The sequence below is a fragment of the Rhinolophus sinicus genome, chromosome 15, assembly GCF_057876585.1.
Source record: "Rhinolophus sinicus isolate RSI-liver-muscle chromosome 15, RSI-T2T, whole genome shotgun sequence".
Taxonomy (NCBI): domain Eukaryota; kingdom Metazoa; phylum Chordata; class Mammalia; order Chiroptera; family Rhinolophidae; genus Rhinolophus; species Rhinolophus sinicus.
Window position 1 is genome coordinate 55,617,749 of NC_142515.1, and position 19,551 is coordinate 55,637,299.

At 53.5% G+C, this 19,551-nt stretch overlaps 1 protein-coding gene across 5 annotated transcripts in view; it reads left to right on the top strand.

Moving 5' to 3' along the window:
• Nucleotides 1–19,551, top strand: part of ZMIZ1 (zinc finger MIZ-type containing 1) — a 231,295-nt gene that overhangs the window by 136,153 nt on the left and 75,591 nt on the right. For all 5 annotated transcript variants that reach the window (XM_019749484.3, XM_074339673.2, XM_019749483.3 and 2 more), the window contains one exon: nucleotides 1,129–1,234. In XM_019749484.3, coding sequence (XP_019605043.1) covers nucleotides 1,129–1,234 — 106 coding nt within the window. The remainder of the gene's footprint in view (nucleotides 1–1,128; nucleotides 1,235–19,551) is intronic.

A 19,551-nucleotide genomic window follows, 5' to 3' on the forward strand; every position in this document is an offset into this window, starting at 1 on the left:
CATCTGGGAGCACTCCTTGCCCAGTGAGCCATAACCGCCCCAGCTGCTTCCTGAAACGACTCCATTTTCCAAGGTCCTTCCTTCTTAATAAGGAAACCTAATTTGCCTGCTGTTAACGAGGAAGGCAGGCAGGAGGGAGCAGAGCTAGCAGTCTTGGGACACCTGGGAATGGGCTGGGAGGGAGCGAAGCCTGATGGCAGTGGGCCTACAGAACCATTCATGGGACCCAGGAGCACCCATTCCACACTGCACGCTGGGGGGACTGCCAACTCTCCCAGGCCCTTGCCTGTCCCCCTTCTGAGGCATAAGGAGATGGGTGGCACCTCCAGGGTCCAGGTACACAGCTGTTGGCCAGCCTCCACCGACACCCTTATGGAAGCCTCCTATGTGTGCCGACCCGGGCTTGGCGCAGAAGACAGACCCTAGGCCAAGCGTGAGAGCCCTGCACTTTCTGGGCTGGGGTCTGAGGGGCTGCATAGGTGCTTGGCCCAGAGCTGCGCACTGAGGAGCGTTAGGTGTATCCATCTGGGGAAGCCTCGGCAGTCCATTGGACAGCTCCATGGGAGCCATGTGTCCTGTCAGTGCTTCTTACCTGCAGATACAGACTCAGGAGGGGCCAAGGCTCTGGGTGGGGCCCTCCTTGGAGTGGTGAGGGCAGTGAGTGCCCTACGATGGTGGGTGCAGGAGCTCTGAAGGACGGGGGCGAGGTGGTAGGCGTGGGAGACTTCCTGGGGGCCAGGGACTGCGAAAGGAGTCTGAAGAGCTGCTCTGGGGGAGCAGAGACCCTGGCCTGGCGCCTTCATCACATGTGCTACCTCGTCCCCAGCCAACTGCTGGAATATGGCCCAATTTGAGTCCTTAAAAGCAACAGGGCCTGAGCTTTGGGATCAGGCCCACCACCTCACTGGGAAACCCCTGAGAGCGGAGGCCGGGACCCCAGAGCTATGTGTGGAAACGGGCCTTGTCAATTTTGCTGAGTGACTGAATGAGACACAGTTAGAGTCCCCGCTCTGCCTAATCCTGGGGACCTGCCCGGCTCGCCTGGAAAATGGGTACATCCACCGCTCTGGGCTCAGAGGCCGGGTGAGGGCAGTGACTCACCGCTGCTTTCTCCCCCCTTGCCCACAGGTGGTCAGTCGGGTGGCAGCACAGCAAGGGTTCGACTTGGACCTCGGCTACAGACTGTTGGCTGTGTGTGCCGCGAACAGAGACAAGTTCACTCCGAAGTCTGCCGGTAGGTGACCACTGAGGGCTCCACAGATGTCACTGGGAGGTGGGAGGGAAACCAGACTCGAACCCAGGGCTGTCGGCCACCCCTGTTGGCTGGTACCTCAGTTGGTCCAGGTGTGCTGTGAGCCTGCAGGGACAGCAGCTCATCCACCGGGCTCCAGAGCCCACAGGTGAGTCTTGTCCCTCGTCTCAGGAAGTATTCTTACCTGCAGGGCCACTTCAGGGCCAGCGAAGGGCCCAAGGCACACCACACCCCGACAACAGGCCATGCATCTGTCTCATTTTATTACCACAGTGATCCCTGCACATAAGCATTGGGGTCATTCCCACTTTATAGGTGAGGAAACTGAGGCTTAGAGAAGCTCGAGAGATTTCCTCAGGTCACACAGCTGGAAAGTGGCAGTGGAATGCAAGCCCACCCCTGTGCTCCATAGTCACCATTCTTAACCCTGACACTCCACGGTATTCACTGAAAAATGTTTTATTTAACATAAAAACAAATCCATACATTCAGAGTTCTAACAGCCTGCTCTGCATAGTATCCTTCATTGCAATTTTGTTGCTGAGTGAGACCTCATGGCCTCACATTAAACAGGCCATGGAAGGTGCCAGGCTGCAGTCTGTCCGTGAGGGTTTTATGCTCACTAAAGATAGAGTGGCACATTCCCCACCATCCTCATTGCTGAAGCAGAGGGTAAAGCAGTGTAAGCTTTAACTCTGACAGACCTGTCACAAGCCAGCCCTGTGACTTGGGGAGCACGTGGTTTCTGAGCCTCAGTTTATCTCCCTGGGAAAGCAGGAGTGACCATGAGACCTACCTTGCAGGGATCAGTGTAAGTTCTAGAAATACATACAGTGCCTACTAGCACAGTGGCTAGATGGTGACATGCTTTATCTGTCAGAACAATTCATTGAAAAAACAAAAACATCAGTTATTTCCTCCGTATAACAATAAAACAGACGTTTTCTCTGAATTCGTCTATCGGTTCTTTGGAGTATAGGTAGAAACAGCCTTAATGAAAATGTTTAACGGACACCTCACGGTATGTTTTCCTAAGTCTGCTCCACCCCTGATCCCTTGAATGTGGGCGTGGGCTCCCCTCCGCATGTGCTAGTGGTCTGTGCCCAGAGACCGTGGGGCACCAATAAACAGGCTGTGAGGGTCTTATTAGCCATTAGCTACTGCGCACTAGCTATGGCGTTCACCCGCTTGCCAGAACACGGTCTTGGAATCTCGCAAGTGATGTCTATTCCTGATGGAATCTGTAGTTTTCATAATAACTGAAGTCAATACAGTTTTGACAAGGTGAAAATTGCTCCTTATCCAGAAAACATCCACATCCGTGTCTCTGTTCAGCACCTGCTCTGTGCAGGCAGCTGGCCAGGGGTGGGGTACAGTGAGGAAAACAGACGGGCCCCACCTCGAGAAACCTACAGTCTGGAGCAGGGCTTGGCAGAATTTTTCTGTAAAGGGCCAGATAGTAAGTAGTTTAGGCCTTGTGAGCCGTAACAAAGCAACTATAGACAATACGTAAGCAAACGAGTGTGGCTAGTTTCAATAACACCTTCTTTATGAAAGCAAGTGATAGGCTATAGTTTCCTGACCAGTGGTTTAGAGGGAGAGAAAACCATTGATCAACTAATCACTGAGACGTGTGTGTGTGTGTGTGTGTGTGTGTGTGTGTGTGTGTGTGTGTGAAAGCTGTGATAAGTGTCCTGAAGGAAAATTCAGGGATGCCGTGAGACCACCTGGGGGTGGGGAAGGCTTCCCTGAGACCCGAAATTTGAGTAAGAGTTGAGTAGGTAAAGAAAAGGAGGAAGAGCTTCTTCCCAGGTCAAGGGAACAGCCTGAGCAAAGGCCCCGAGGTAGAAGGAAGCATGGCTTTTGGCAGAACTAAAAGAAGGGCAGTGGTTCCAGAGCCCAGAGGCAGAAGTCAGCAGCAGTTAGACACACAGGGCCTGTCTTAAGGGTTGTGTCTTCGTCCGAAAGGTAATAAGAACATAGCTAAATTCTCATTTTGTGAAGATCAATCCAGCCACAAAAGAACAGATTGCGAGGGTTGTGGGGCGGGAGGCAGCGGCCATGTGGATGCAGGGAGCCGTCTGACAGATTGCTGGGAACCTCGGGACGAGGATGCCAGTGGCTGGGCCAGAAAGGCTTCCCTTCCTGTGGAGTGAAGTGAAGACAAAGGGATGAAGCTAGGGGATAGGTAAGAGGCCAAACCAAGAGGGGAAAGCATGGCCAGAGGGATGGGGGGAACACAGGAGAGTGGGCTGTCCCAGAAGGCCCAGCTCCTCCCCAGTGGGGGAGGAGAGGCTCAGGGCCTCGTGCAGACCCCCCCCCCCCCCAAGGGTCTTTCATTCCCCTGCTGGTATGTGCTGGGTGCTCTCCCATGTCTGTTGCAGTGCCCAGCTTTGAGCCACAGGGTATTATCTACATTTATAGTTGAGGACATTGAAGCTCAGAGAGGTCGTATGACTTGCCTGTTGTCACACATCTCGTCAATGATAGAGCTGGGACTTGAACTCATGGCCTGATTCCAGCCCTAAGGCTCTGCTCATTCCATCACAGCTGACTCTGGGGCTGGTCAGGGACCTAGATTTAGGAGGCCTCTATTCTTCTGGACCAAGATCTGGAAAGCTGCTCCATTGTAGAGAGCCCTTCATTTTGTGCAAGTCTCTACAGCATGGCCCTGCCCTCCTCTAAGTGGTATTTCTAGCATCACTTCTCCTGAAACAAGCGATTTGTTCTTTCCTTCATCTGCACCCCCTATTGTACACAGCTCTTTACAGTTTATAAAACCTTTTCCCCTGCATTGTGTCTATTAAGTCACATGATATGCCCTGGGCCCCTGAGGTGAATTCTCAGCATACCCATTCTGCAGATGAGAACACTGAGGCCCAGTCATGCCTTTGGCTTAGTTATCACTTAAAATTTCCTTATTAGGAGTCAAACCTTCATCAGTACTGACAGCAATGACTACCTTTCACAGACCACCTCCAACCCTCAAGAAGATGGGCCTTGCAGCTTTCAAAATACCCAAAATACCAGCCATCCGATACTTAGCCTGTCTTCTGGGAAGGCCTGGTGCCAGTCTGAAGGGGGTGGCTTCAGCTGCTGGTTTCATTGGGGATAAAGGGACTGCCAGGGGCAGGCTAGACCACGAGAGAGGTGGAGGCCACAGGGAGCAGAGCAATGACCCCAAGTTGCAGAGGCATCTCCAGCACTGGCTCCTGTGTGCCATGTTGCCCACCTCCTAGAGCTGTGGCCTCATCTGTAAAGAGGGATTATAATGCCAATTTCACAGGCTGCCTGTGAGGGTTTAATATGATTCCCTAATCAGGCAAGCAAGGGGCTCAGCTAATACCTGATGCACAGTGGGTGCCGAGAAAATATTAGTTTTCAGCCTTCCTTCTCTGTCTCTGTCTGTCTTTTCCCCAACATGGTTCCCAAATTCTCAAGGCACTTTCTGCCCCAGCAAAGCTGTTTCCCCTCTGCTCTCTTTCCTGAGTCTCTGTGGGCACAGGATCTACCATAACCCCACGTCTGGCTGCAGCTGTGAGGGTCCCTGTGGCCTCAGCTGTGTGTGTAGGGGCTACGCTGACCACAGCTGGACCTGCCAGGCCTCTCCCAGCCAGACCTCTGCATTCTACAACACGCTGTCCTCAGATTTCCTGCAGCCAGCCTGTGCTGCTTCTCCACCCTCCTGTCTTTCTGTCTCTGTCTGGGCTCCCACTCTGTCTGACTGGCTGGTGCAATTTGTACCCTCCCAGTCTCTCCCCCTGCTTTCTCTCTGAGGGTCTCTGATGTCATCTATCTGTCTGTCTGTCCTTCCCTTCCCTGCTGCCTCTCAGACTTTCTCCATGTGTGTGCGCGCACGCGCCCACATGCACGTACATGTCTGTGTGTGTGGTAGGGGGTGTGTCTGTGGGGGGGGGTCCATGGGGGGGCTGTGTGCATGTCTGTGTGTGTGTGTTTCTGTGTGTGCGTCTCTCCTCGCCTGCCTCTCCCACCCCTTCTCCTACTTCATCTCCCTGTCTGTCTCTCTTGTCAGGAGGCCAGGTTGGGGCCAGATGAGGGCTGGTGGGATGAGATCATGCAGCAAAGAGCGGTGCTTTGTCAGGAGAGATGGCGGTGAGCTGGGCTGGGCTGTGCGTGCCAGCATTGGTGGGCTCTGGAGCAGGAGCTCAGGCCTGGGGGCAGTGCTGCTCAGGGTGTGTGTGTGTGTGTGTGTGAGAGAGAGAGAGAGAGAGAGAGAGAGAGAGAGAGAGAGAGCAGACGCTGCAGCAAACCGCCAAGTCAGGCGTCTCCACGTGGGCCCCTCGGATACCCAGCCCCCAGCTCTTTGTTCTGGTGCAGCCTTTAGCTGGATGCTCGCACACGAGAGTACAAGCTCACACGCTCACGTGGGCAGGAGCCTCGTCATCGGAAGGTCCTTGGGGGCGACGCTGCTCCCTCCTCTGCCTTGGTGCAGAAGGTCACCTGCCTCATCCCCCAAGACCACGGCATGCCCACCCACCCCACTGCCACTGTGTGCCAGCCTGCAGCAACTTGGCAGGCAGTGCTGAAATGTCAGCCTCCTCGGCACCGAGCGGGCCCGTGCCTGCTGGCTACGTGAGCGCCAAGCACCAGGCAGTCGCCATGTCCAAGGTCCCCAAGAGCCCTCTACATGCCTCTGCTACTGTCCACGCTTGAAGGCCTCTGTGTCCCCTCAGCTGACCTCTGTAAGCAGCCCGGCGGCATGTTAAAATAATAGACTAGGGAATGTGAGAACCCAAGGGATGGGGAAGCTCAGGGCCCAGAGAAAAGGGGACCTGCCCCAGGTCACAACAAGGCAGGGCAGAGCCCACACGAGAGCTTGGGGTGCCTGGTACCTGTCCTTGCACCCCTCCTATCCCCCTGAGGTAGCTCAGTGATGGCTCTGGGCTCTCGTCTGGGAGATGAGAGGCATGGGGCTGTTGGCAGAGTGGAAATGTGGAAAGAGCAGCAGGTACAGGCAGTGCCAGGGTGTCCTAGGGGCATCCTGGGAGAGGCGACCAGTAGGCATCTGGAGAAGGGACCAGAGAACTTAGGAGAGAGGTCAGGGCGGGAAGAGGAAGTCCCTGAAACCTCCGAGGGAGAGGAGACTAACCTTCCTTGGTGACGAGAGGAGGGTGAGCTGGATGTGGCCTAGAGATATCTGAGGTCCTACTGCTTACTGGTGTTTTAAAATGCAGATTAGTTGCCAACACTTGCTCTTGGGGAGATTGCACCTTTCAGTCAGATGCCTGGCTTCTTTTCATTGGGAACCTTTGGCGCAGGACTGACTGAAGGTGGCTGACCCCCACCCCACCCCCCATTGTCTTACATCCAAGCATTTCTCATAGTTTGAACCCCCCAACCCCAGGCCTTGTGGACTTGTGCGTTTCTGACCTCTGTTCTAAGCACACGCTCACATCCAAACACAGCAGCCTCAGCCCAGGACCAGGAGGGGAAGCCCAAGCAAAGTGGATCGCTTACTTTGTGTCAGGCAACATCTGCTTGGTCTGTTTCTCTGATGTGCTGACAGCCCCCGGAGGAGCTGACTGCAGACCCTGAGCAGGGGACTGAGGCATGGCCTGGGCCCCCAGCCAGCCAGGGATGTGAAGAATCAGGAATGTGATGGGGCGCCTGCCTTGCCCCTCCTGGTCTGGGGTCCACACAGGAGGGGCTCGGGAAGGGTTCAGTCCTGCTTTGCAGCCCTCAATCCCAGGGAGCCTTTAGAGCAACTTGTGCGGCAGTCCCAGGACTCACGGACAGACCCCACCCCCGGGCTGCTCTGTGGTGAGTGTCCCACCTCCATCAGAAGTTTGGGATGGGACCCAGGCATCAGAGTCCAGCCAGGTCATTTCACCGCCTCTAACTTAAGCAGAAGGCAGGTCCCTCTGTCTTTGAAAACAATCCCTCCTGCTCCCACCTGGCTGAATGGGGTCTCTCAGACCTCCAAGGTGGTGGGGACATTCCTGGCCTCCTGTCTCGACCCTCACACCTTCCCCATGGCCTCTCTCCGCCCCTCTCTGCCTTTGCCCACCCCAGGGCCTGCAGGCGCCTTCCTGTCACCATCACCGGAGAGGACAAATGGCCTCATTCAGGGACACCCTGCCAGATCTGTCTCTCTAAGACAAAGCTGTGAGCAGCTCTGCGTGAAAAACGGCTTGCGGCTGCCCAGCGAGCGGGCGGGATTGGTGGGTGCAAATTGCAGGGGATTTGTTAAAGCCTGCCGGCTCCCCCAGAGACAGTGAGCAGGCGGGCCCTCGCCCTTGAAATGCCAGGCTGCCTGGCTGGGCGCCTTGTCAAGGCCAGGACAGACTTCCTCCTGCATACCAGCCCCCACCCCCTCATCTGAGCTCAGCAGAGCTGAGAAGTGGGGGAGGGACTCGCCTCCCTCCCTCCTGCTCGGGCCTCTGCACTCCAGGTCAGGTCCTACTCTGGAAAGGGCTCTGGGTTTCATCACTAGGCCTCTGGGAACCGACTGACGGTCAGCCCTGTTTAATGGATGAAACCTGTTCACACACTCACCTCCCACGTATTCACTACTGTGGGAGAGCCCACTGGGGCTCTTAACAGCTTGCCCATTTTATAGAGGAGGAAACAGGCACCAAAAGAGAAGACACAGAGCCAGATTGCATGGCTTCCTGGGCTAGAAGCAGGACTTGCACCTCTAGATGGTAATATCTGGACCACAGGGAGCCATCCCCCTTCTGAGTGACCCTGAGTGAGTAGGTGGGGTCGGAGGTCCTGGGCCAGTGGCCCCTGGCTCTCCTCTCCTCCCCTCCCCCAGCTCCCTGAGGGCTAAAGCCTGGGATCCACTGGCCTCACTTTGCTCTTAGAGGAAAAGAACAGTGGAGAAGAGCCCACGTGACAGGGTTTGTGGACACAGCGTTCCCAGGCTGAGGAATTGGGGGGAGGGGTGGCTATGATGGTCCCTGGGGTGTCCAGTGAACAGTGAGGAGGGCGCAGTGCCATGGAAGAATGAGAGAGGGCAGATTTAGAAACAGCTAAAAGGCCCTGGAAAAGGGAGCTGAGTATTTCAGTGGCCACTCTACAGCTGTTGAAAACAAACTCTCCCAAGAATTATTACTGTATGGAAGTGCTTATGACATAATATGTTTTAGAAGGGTAACAAAATAGTATGTTCACTATGACCTCAACCAGGTGCAAAAACAAAACATATATTTATTTAGGCACAGGAAACAGAAAACAGGGAATATACCAAAATGTCACTTAAAAGTAATGACTCTCTCTCTGGGGGGGGGGGGGTGACTGTTTCTGCAGGCAGCACGGATTCTGTTTTTAAGCAGAAGCAGAGAAGGTCGTTGTGGGTTGTTTTGGAGTTTGGCTGGAGTGGCAGGGGTGGTGTGAGACAAGAGCGCCCCTGTGTCCAGGCCAGCTCAGCAGTTTTCCCAGCGTAGCCCTCTCTGGTTCCCTGAGAGCCCCTGGGGGGCAGGCCTCTGCTGGTGGGGAGGCTATTCTTCCTGCCTCCCTGTCTTCTGCGGGATTAGCTCATCATGGGCTCCCCCACAGAGCCCGGCTGTGCAAGGACATCGCTGCCTCAGTCCCAGCTGGTAGATATCTGCTTTCCAGGCCTGTCCCAACTGATGAGGAGGGGATGTGAGGATTAGCGTATCAGCCCGGGGCAGTAGGGCCTGGGGCCAGGACGCTGCGAGGCGGTACAGAACCCTCCCAGGGTAAGGCTGCTTGGCGTACCTGGAGCTTGGGACTCCTTGCCCAGGCCACACGATCGGGGCAGGGGTCTGCGAGATGTGGGAAGGCATCGAGGAGGCTTGGGAAAGCCAGGCTGCGGGAGGAGCCTCAGTGAAATGATGTGTCTGTGTTTGGGTTCCCCCAGATGCAGTCCCTGCAACAAAGATTCCAGTGCAAGTGACTTTTTTAGAAGCATGCCAGAAAGCACTGGTAGGAAAGCAGGGAAATGAGACAGGGAAGGGAAAGAGGTTGATGAAAAGTGTATTGTTAAGCAAGTTACCTGCTGTGGGCACCTGCGGGGAGCTCTGAGAGAGAGTAGACCATGTCCTCAGCGTGAGAGGCAAGGACAAGGCTGTATTTATTCAGCATCTGGCATCCAGTGTTGGTTGAGGGCTGCTTGGGACCAGGGCATGGGAACACCCCATAGCACTTGCCTGGGTGAAAGCCGCCAGCAGTCACGTTGCACTCGGTAAGCAGAGGGCAGGGCGTGTGGTGAGGCACACACAGTGCCTGCTACAGATGCTCTCCCAGGGTCAGACATTTGCATCCCCGCCTCATCATCCCTGCCATGTTCTGGTCCCACTCATATTATGATCACATTCATCATATTGTTCCTCGTTCGTTATGACTTCAAGGTAGGAATTTTAAAAGGCAACTTTGTATCTTAGGTCACTACCATAACTTGCAGACCAGTTTCTCTTGCCACATTTAGAAACGAACTGTCAAAATAAAGACAACAGAGGCCCCCCAGTGTCTGGGTTTAGCTACAGGTGCCTATTCCATGAGCTCTTCGCCAGTTAAAAAGGGTGATGGCTTTAGGAAACTGAGACTTCCCTCCTTGAAATAACAACATCCAAACATGGGAAGAAAGCTGACGTGACATTGGTTTTCTCACAGGTCCCACGACCACCTAAGCCATCTCAGGGGCCACATCCCCTAACCTACACTTGAAGGTGCCTCAGTCAAAGAGGACGGACCGATGAGACCATGGGGGGTTGGCTGCCACCCTCTACCGCCATCTCCCCTGGGCAGGTCTAGCATCAATTTCTTCCCCAGTCCAATGCATCTACACCATTTCTTTACCTTCACGGACACAGAAAGACTGGTCTTGGACGTGAGAATACCTCTCAAAAAACACTGAAAAGGAATTTTCAGGGCAAGGAATGATTAGCATCTTGTGCCAGGCCCACTCTGCACTCAGCATGGGGGCTACAAATGCGTATAAATGCACCACACACAGTCCCTGCTCCTAGGGTTTGAAATAAATGAATGCCCCCTTTCTGTAAGGGACAAATGACAGTAATCTTACTCCACACAAATACAGCCCTTCATGGCCATCCGTGTCCCAGGCGCATGAGATTCCCAAGGCAGGCTGGTTCCCATTTAAAGAAAAGGAGACCACGGCTTTTTTTTTTAAGGGGAGCCCCCCCCCCCCAGCTGACAACCTCTGGGGAGATGCAGAGCCACAGGGTTAGAGCCCTCTAGCCACCCAGGTTGTCACCCTACAGCCTGGGTGCTGCCTTCTGCCTCCCAGCCCAAAGGTGCGTCCAAGACCGAGGTCCTGCCCAAACAGTTCCCACCAGCCCAGGGTGCCCTGAAGATGTCATGACTGCCCCTGAGAAGTCAATAAAGCCATTGGCAGCAATTAATTCTGCAGAGCAAAGAGCCAGGTAAGAAGATTAAGAAAACCAGAGCTTTGGTTTAAGATGGAGCTTAGCATTCTCACCCCCAGAGGAGGGATTTTGGGGGATTCTCAGGTGTAAGCATGAAATGGAGCAGGAACCTGGCAGAAAGTGGTTCTGGAACTTTAAAAGCAAGCATTGCCAGCCACAGCCTTGTAAATACCTTCTGGGTTAGACAGACAGACAGGAATTAACAATGTGCAGGTTACCAGCAATCTTGCCTATTTCGACTTACAGGGCAGAGCAGGGCACCGGGATTAAGAAAAATTCTGCTGATGAAAGCGGATACATGGTCAGCATTTTTTCAGGAACCGGTACCATGAGGAGCATCTGTGAACTCACTTACCCACATGATGATTCCAGACCCATCTCCCCCCTTCCCACACATGAGGAAACCGGTGTTTAGGAGGATTGAGTACTTTGATCAAGGCCACTTGGCTACAAAGAGCCGGAATTGTGATTCTAACAAGAATGTCTGACCCTGAAACCTAAGCTGCCCCTTATTCTCTTTGAGCAAGTTGAAAAGAAGTCCTGGGAAAGGCCCAAGAGCTTGTCAAAAGCACCTGAATTGCTTGTAGGTGGCGACATTAAGTACAGTATTTGACCATGATTTGTCCTTGGTAGGTTAAACACCCACCCATCCTCGAGCTCATTCAACACTCTAGAGTCCCATGGACGGTGAGTAGCAGAGCCTGGCCCAAAGTAAGCATTCAGTACATGTCAGCTGTTATTGCCAAAATTTCCCGGTCGGCCCCAATTTCAAATATATTTTCTAGAAACCATTCAGCTATTTCATAGAAGCAGCAGTTAAAAGCTTGCCTGGGTGTGACTCCTACCCAGCCTCCACTCACCAGCTGTTTGACCTTGGAAAAGTCATTTTACCTCTGTGCCCCAGTTGCCTCATTTGATAAAAGGAGATGGTAATAATAATGCCTACATCATAGGCATAAGTGAGTTAACATATATAGAGGCGTAGAATAAGGCCTGGCGTATAGTGTGCTGTAGACATGGTAGCAATCTTATTCCCGTATATGGGCATTCACACTTCCTTAGGACGCCTCTCATACCTGGAGGTAGCTAAAAACCCTGTCTGTGCCTGACCCTGTGTGGTGGTTTGTGTTCTGGGATAATGTGGAACCTCTGTGTACAGGTAGGGCCAAGGTAAATGCCAACCACATTCACCTCCCAGTGAGTAGATAAGTAGAATCCTATTAACTCAGGTTGGGGAATGGCCCCTTCCTAAGGCTCCAGGGTCAGAAGCCCATAGCTGTCTTCAAGACGGCCAAGGCTTACATAGGATTAGGAGTGCATCTCCTTTCCCCCAAGCAAAGTAGGCTCCGTTTCAATGAGGGAATGGAGAGCAGAGAGCTGAGGAAGGCTGGACGGGGCCAGCAGGACCCTGTCTGTCTTGGGCTGGGGGAGTTTGGGGGCCTCTGTCTCACCAAGTCTCCCAGCAACCCTTTCCAGAATTCTTTGAAGAGAGACAATAACGTTTAAAGTGCAGTCTGTTGGGCTCCTGCTTTATTCCAGGCACTATGCTGGCTGTTACGAACATCAGCACTCATCCTCACAATGGCCCAGCCCATTGTATAGATTGGTAAACTGACAACAAAAGAGATTTATTAACTTGCCAAAAGTAACTCAAATCCTTTGTGCAACAAGGCAAGGGATGAGTGGATAGATGGGTCTGAATGGATGTCTACTTGCACAGCTGAGACCGAAGAGGAGAAGGAAAGAAGAAAGAATGAGGGAGGGAGGGTGTGGACCAGGATGAAAGGGCCTTCCCCCATTGCAAGTACTTGTTCCTTCTTCTGGAAACTGTGGGTCTCAGCCTGCAGGCCCCAGCCCTCCCGGGCGCCACACTTCAGTGGCCCTCGAAGCAGATCCAGCGAGCTGCTGGTACAGGGTTGGCCTCAGGACATGTGCAACTGAGATCTGGACACCAGAGTGGGGACAGCATGGGACAGGGGTCCAAGCTCAAGCTTCAGGATCAGGCTGACACAGGCTCAGCTCGACTCTACCACTGCCATGCCATGTGTGACCCCAGCCTCTCATGAAATGATAAGTACAAAGTACTTAACACAAAGGGCTCCATGCATAATTGTGCTGATGCTCACGTCCTGCCTTGTAGTACAGGTTCTGAAACCTACTTGCTGTGTGACTTTTTGCAAATCACTCTAAGCTTGGGGTCCAACAGATCTAGAATCCCAGTCTCCTGGCTGGAGAGGCAGCAGTTCCATTTCCATGGCAACCCAGCTGCCTCTCAAGGGACCATCTGGATCACGTCACCCTCGCAAGGTGCTGCCCAGGCAACCAGGTGTTTGTGTTTGTGGAAGCTCTGCAAGGTGGTCATTCCCCTCACTGGAGACAGGGTGGTGGCCGGGCAGGTGGCTGCCCGGAAGTATGGCCACAGAGGCCATGCCTGCCCTTGCTGTTCCTGGGCTCAGACAGAAACAGACCCCAGTCTGGCCAATGACTTTCCTTGAGGAGCGATTAACAGTTGCTTCATTATATTCCCAGGCACATTTCCCAGCTTGTTGAGGCTGGCCAGGTGGAAAATGGTGCCTGGGGCTGGACTCCGTAGGGAATTCCAAAGGTTCCAGTCTCACCTGTTTGGGATGAAGAGCCACTATTGTCTCTAGCAGGAAACAGGAATTATTAGGATTAGGAGTCTGCCTTTCAAACAGGCACATAACTATAACAGCAAAGACTCAGTGCAAAGGATAAACTATGTCACCGTTTCAACAATGGTGCGTGGACACCTGTTTATATGCAGACGTGGTGGTTGGCACTTAGGAAACCCTAGAGATTGCCTGTACCCTTAGGAGCTCACAGACCGGGATGTGCTTAGGAAACACACAGAGTCAACAGACCTACACCAGCAAAGAGGGGAGCTGAAGAAGAAGGGAACCCCCTGGAGGCCAGCTACTTCCACCCGGAAGCTCCCAACCCAGAGAGGGTTGGAAAAATAAGGGACAGTTCAGCCATAGCCCTTGCTCTGCCATCACTTCGCTTAGGGGACCCCCTTGACTTTTACAGCTGCCCACAAGAGAGAGCTCTGTCCCCTTTTTCAGATGGGAAGACTGAGGCAACAGCAACATGAAGTTCATGCCCAGGGTCTGGGCTGGGCAGAGATCAGAACTGGGTCCCTCTGTCCCCACAGTGCACCCTGTAGGGGGAAACTGCTGTCCTGTGGGCTGTCTGGGGAGACTCCGTTTCCTAGAAGCCTGAAGCCTCTCTAAGCTGAGTGAAATAATCCTCTGCCTCTCTGTCCTTCTGTCTTTTCCTGTCCTCCCCTCTCTCCCTCTCCCTGCTTCTCTCCTCCCTCCCCCTTCCCTCTTTTCCTCTCTCTCCCTCTCTCCCCCTCCCTCTCTTTTCTTCTCTCTCCTGCTCTCTACTTCATTGCCATTGTCTCCCCTTTCCCCTTGGGACTGCAGCTCCATGCACCACTGGTCCCAGCTGGCTGCAGCTCAGCTCTGCCCTAGAGTCACCTGCAGACTCTCGCCCTAGGCCTCCGGCTCACTGTCCACGTATGCCCTGTCCTGCACCAGCCCAGGCCTGGACTGTGCCCCACAAATGGCTGCTGTTGTTTCCTGCTGCCCCCTCCTAAGCACCCTCAGCCGAGGAAGTGACATAATTGCATATATTGCCATTTCCTCCAGGCGTGTGGTCTTGAGCCTACTCTCAGATGTGTGCCCCAGATGTTTAGAATCACTTCCTTCCAATTAAGCCTCTGCGTCTGCGGTGGGGGGCGGGGGGGGGGTGGAGAGGTAAGGGGCCCCTGTGTGAAGGGCCCAAGTCTGCAGACAGGGCTTGGGAGAGAGAAAATGGGAACCTCCCTCCCCATGCACAGACGGTGGGGAAATGGGTGTGCTGCTGTGCTGCTGTGCTCTAGGGAAGCGAGCCTCTGGGAAGTGTGGCCAGACATCCAGTCCGCTTCATGAGCCACAGTGGAAGTGAGCCTCCTGGGTAGTCTCCAAGGAGAGATTGGTGGGGACACTCCCTGGGGACAGGGCTTTTGCATCTGGTTCTTTGCCTCCCACCATAAATGGGGAGAAAACTGGGGGAGGAGAAAAACAAAAGAGGAGGAGATAGGCGCTGCCCCCTCTAAAGAGAGAGGACTGGGAGTGCAGGGGGCCCCACAGGTCAGGGTCTGTTTCCTCTGAGGCGCTCGTGTCCTGGGCCCGCCAGGGCTAAGCTTTGGGGTCTTGGGGGCCCTCCCTGTGCAGAAAAGGCTGCCTTAGCTCCTTGTCACAGACCCCTCATGTGCACCCAGCCAGTAGGTGGCACAAGGAGCTGTGGCACCCAGGCGGAAGACACAGGTGGGTCTAGGCGATGGGAGAGCCCAGCGCTCCCAACATGGCAACCAATGCACAAGGGACCACCTGAGGCTGTGAGACCCATGCCCAGACCTACCAGGGCTTCCAATTCTGCAAGAAATCTTCTGAGGTTTTTATTGTTTTCCCCACCTCTTATTTAAGACCCAGTGCTGGCCAGTCCAGCTACGACTGAGGGCTGGCTCTCAGGTGGCCAGGGGAGGCATAGGACTTAAATCATTGAGGACCAAGGTGGCGATAGATGGACCCATGAGTTATAGGAGGAGGAAGGGTCAGTCTGTAGAGTGCATGGGACTGTGGGGTCTTCACCGAATACAGAAAGAGGTCTCAGGCCATGTCAGCAGGGGCACTGGTACTGAGGTGTACCTGAATTTAACTGGGGTGGCAGGGGGTGGGGGACAAGACCCTTTGAGGTATAGAAATCACCCACGTGGTGAGTGTCCAGCCACGGAGGTAGGCCACTCGGGGCTTACATCCTGCTCTCCTGCTTTCAAGTTGTGTGACTTTCGGTAACTGACATCACCCCTCTGAGCTTTAACTGTAGTAGCATCAGGAAATGGGGTTAACCATACCTCCCCCCAGGTTGTTTGTATTGAGGATTAGATGGGGTGATGGGGGGAGAAGCCGTGCCCTCCAGTGTTGTGAAAACTTGGTATCCATTTGCCACATCCCAGCCACTGAGGCAAAACTGGCAGATGAGAGGACGCTCCCCCCAAAATCTCAGCTGTGAGGAGAGAAGGCTGGGCTGGGGAGGAGGATACTGTGTGCTCGAGAGGAGAGGGGAAGCAGGAGGACAGTGTACTTTTAGAGAACATGAGGTATATAATAATATAAATAATAAGTGTATATAGTAGTATTGCTTTTATTGCCACTATTACTCTCAGAGTGCAGAGGGTCTTTGGGGATCACCTGGTCCAATCCCCTATTTTCATCTGAGAGGAGACTGACTCAGAGAGAGAAAGAGAGAGCAGTAGCCCTCATCATACCAGGAGTGGGGGTGAAGTGATATAATACTTACCACTAATACTCTTCCCATTACCACTGCTAGTACTAGTACTCCCAGAAGTGCTACTATTACTGTTAATACTACCGTTATTAATATTACCAGGCTAAACTTCTAATGCTACCATTACTGTAACTATACTGAATCAACTAACGAGTTCACTTGTACTGAGTCCTTACCATGTTCCAGACAATGGGCAAAATACTACATATACGTCCTCTCCTTTCACCTTTACAAAAGTCTTTTAAAAAACTGAGACCCAGAGAGGTTGATTACTGGCTCAAAGCCACACAGTTAGCAAGTGGCAGGGCTAGAATTAGAGCCAGGCATGCACAGTTGGGTACCGGTCAGACTGCCTCCCAAAAGGAAGTGGAGAGGCTTGACAAGCCCTGAGTCCTGGATGAATGGAGGCCTATTGCATCCCGGGAGCAGGGCTGCCTTGTGAACTGGCCCACTGGGCAGCTGCTTTTGTGGGGGGATCTCATCATCTCTGTCCTGCCTTGTCTCATGAGCCCTGAAATTCTACTATTTACAGGATTCTCTGGATTAAAGTACTTGCCCCTCTGTAAGTTATCCTCATTCGTTCGCTCCGTCAGTGAAGGATGGCAGTGAGGGGTGGTGAGGGCAGGTCCCAGACTCTGGCACGCCTGGCTTCCAGCTCTGGCTTGTTGCAAGCAGGGTGACCCTGGTCCTGTCCCTTCACCTCCCCACGGTGGGATCTCGTATCTGAAGCTCCGGCTCAGGGCCTCACACAGTGGACCTGCCGTCCATTCGTCCTGGAGGCCAGTGTGTCCAGCAGGTGTGCCTGCCCTGCAGCATCACTCTAGCTCTCCTGGGACACTGAGGGACTCCTGGCACAGCAAGGAGATACCCTGCACCCCAAGGCCCAGGCCAGTGATGGCAGGAAACCAATAGACCGTGTCTGGAAAAGACCCAAGATTTAGAGGTTATTCAGCCACTGATTCGGCCAACTTGTACTGAGCTCCATAGTGCCCTGGACCCAGGCTGGATGCTGGACACAGAATGAGTGAGGCGGATGTGGCCATCGCCCTGCAGGAGCGCCAGGGTTGGTGGAGGGGACAGACTGGGAATAAACACCCTCCGCCGATGATGTCATCACTGTGATAGGTTCAACAAAGGACAAGCGGAGGGGATCAGGAGCCTGGGAACTTAGAGAAGTCTTTCTTGAGGAAATGACCTGAGTAGGAAGCCTCCAAGGAGAAAATCTGCCCAGAGAGGAGGCAGAGAAAGGCATTCCAGGCAGAGGGAGCAGCATGTGCAAAGGCCCCAGGCACAGAAGGAATGGGGGTTTCAATGTCCTCGCTCCTTCTGACGTGGTGTGCCTGTGTAAGACGCTTCTCTCTGAGCTTGTTTCCTCCCCTGTAGAATGGGGACCGTGCCACCTGCCTCCCAAGGTTCCCGGCAGCCAGGAAGTTAAGGGATCGAAGGTCCTTGTCCCTCAGCACTGCCTCCCTGAGTGCCGAGGGAATCTGGAGGCTGCCTCTGGGCTCCTGGCTTCCAACCACCGTCAACCCGAGGCCTCTGTCAGTACTGGTTGTTCCTCAGTGCAATTAGGTAATTAGGCCAAATTCAATTACACACCACACTCCCAGGTCTGTCTGGGGCCCGAGGGGGTGTGAGCTCCCCTTGCTGAGGGGGAGCAGCAGGAGTGTTGGATTGGTTCCCAGGGCTGCACCTTCCTACCATGCATCCTAGAATACTGCCTGCATCCCAGATGAGGAAACTGAGGCGGGGTAAAGGCAGTGTTGCTTGTCCCCAAACCATAGCATCCTCAGGGCTATGAGCCCCAAGGCTGACTTTTTTCCTTCCTCAAGGGCCCTGACCTAGGCTGCTGGCCCGTGGCTTGCCCTGCCTCTCAGATTCATCAGGGATGTCTGGTTCCTCATCCCCCTGGAAAGGGGCCCAGACTGGTGGAATGTGGGATTCAGCTTGCCTACCACCCTTGGATTTGTAGCAGTTTCCCTTCCCGGCTGCAAGCTGGCACCCAACCACTGTTCAACTCTTTGATTGGCAAGTGAGTTTTGGGGGAGAATATACCTCTAGTAAATTTGGACAAATCAGAGATTATAAATGCCTTTAAGGAACTTGCTGGAGGCATCCAAACAGCAGCAACCGAAGTTGAGGGTAGCAGAAGTGCCCTTGTAGAGACCATGCATGAGATTTCCAGGGCTTTGAATGCCAATCTAAGGAACTCAAACTTGAACTTGATTCTGACAGCACTGGAGAGTCATGGAAGGTTTTAGACAAGGGAGTGACATGGTCAGATTTGCCTCTTAGGAAGCCGGAGCAGATAGAGGGACCTAGGAGCCAGAGGCAGAGAACACACTTTGGAGGCTATTCCAGGTATCCAGACCAGAGACTGCTGGGGTGGAATTGTGCCTCGTAGAGAGAAGGAGATGGACGGTGAGTCTCTGGTGGTGCCGTTGCCCACGTCCTGCTCAGGCTGCCCACAGGCCAGGCCTTGGAAGCTCAGTTGGGTGCTTGATTCTCAAGTTATTGGCTCTGAAGATGGTGCACAGCGTCTTTCCGGAGGAAAAAGTCTTAACTTTGGATTCATTTAATTTGAAAATGAAAGTGGTTTTATGGGGTGCTTATTTCTTATCACAAAAGTAATACATACTTATTGTAAACAATTCAGGCATACAGAAAATTCTAAAGAAAGTAAAAAGTAGCTGAAATCCCACTACCATGGGGATAATAGCTAGATGAAGAACCACTATTTAACAAATATTTGTTGAGCACCTACTATGTGCCAGGTACAGAGCCACCATGGATTTGACAGTGATCAAAACAGACAAAAGCCCTGCTCTTACGGAGCTCACAGTGTACCAAAAATGACAGGCCTACAGATCCGCTGCCAAGAAATTTACAGAAATGGGACCATGACTGGCCCCACTACGTTGGACCTAGCTTCTTTGTCTCAAGAGGATTATGTATATCGTAGGCATTTTGCCTGGCCTGCTGTGGCCTCAATAGGAAATCAGTGGAGGTCAGTTCAGTAATGACACTTCTTGGGGCCTTGTCAGCCAGGCTTGGGGAGACCAGTGCCCCCAATGGCAGAGAGAGATCCAGCTTCTGCACTTGATATTTTCACTGGGTGGGGAAGCTGCGGCCCAGACAGAGGCAGTGACCGGCCCAGACAGAGGCAGTGACCTGGTCTTGGTCATACCGCAAGCCCCAAGTCTCTCTCCCAGGCAGCGTCTATCTCATTTGGAGACGTGGCCTCTGGGCGGAGGAGTAGGGGCTGTTCCTACCTGCCAAGCACAGCTCTGCAAATCCTGATTTCAACATCAGGCCTCCCACTCCTTGCCCTGCCCTGGCGGCCACTTTGGATTTTCCCCAGACAGACATTCCGATGTGGCCTGTCTGCTCACGTCCGGGGCCCCAGGGGATGAGGGACACCTGGGACCACACTGGGGAGTGAAGGAAGGAAGCCACCAGATCCCTGGGCCGCCATGGGTGGGGAACAAGGGGCTGGAAGGGAGCAAGCACTTGAGAGAATGTTGTCTGACACAGGACAGTCAGGAGAGAGGGGAGGGGAGTGTAGCAGGTGAT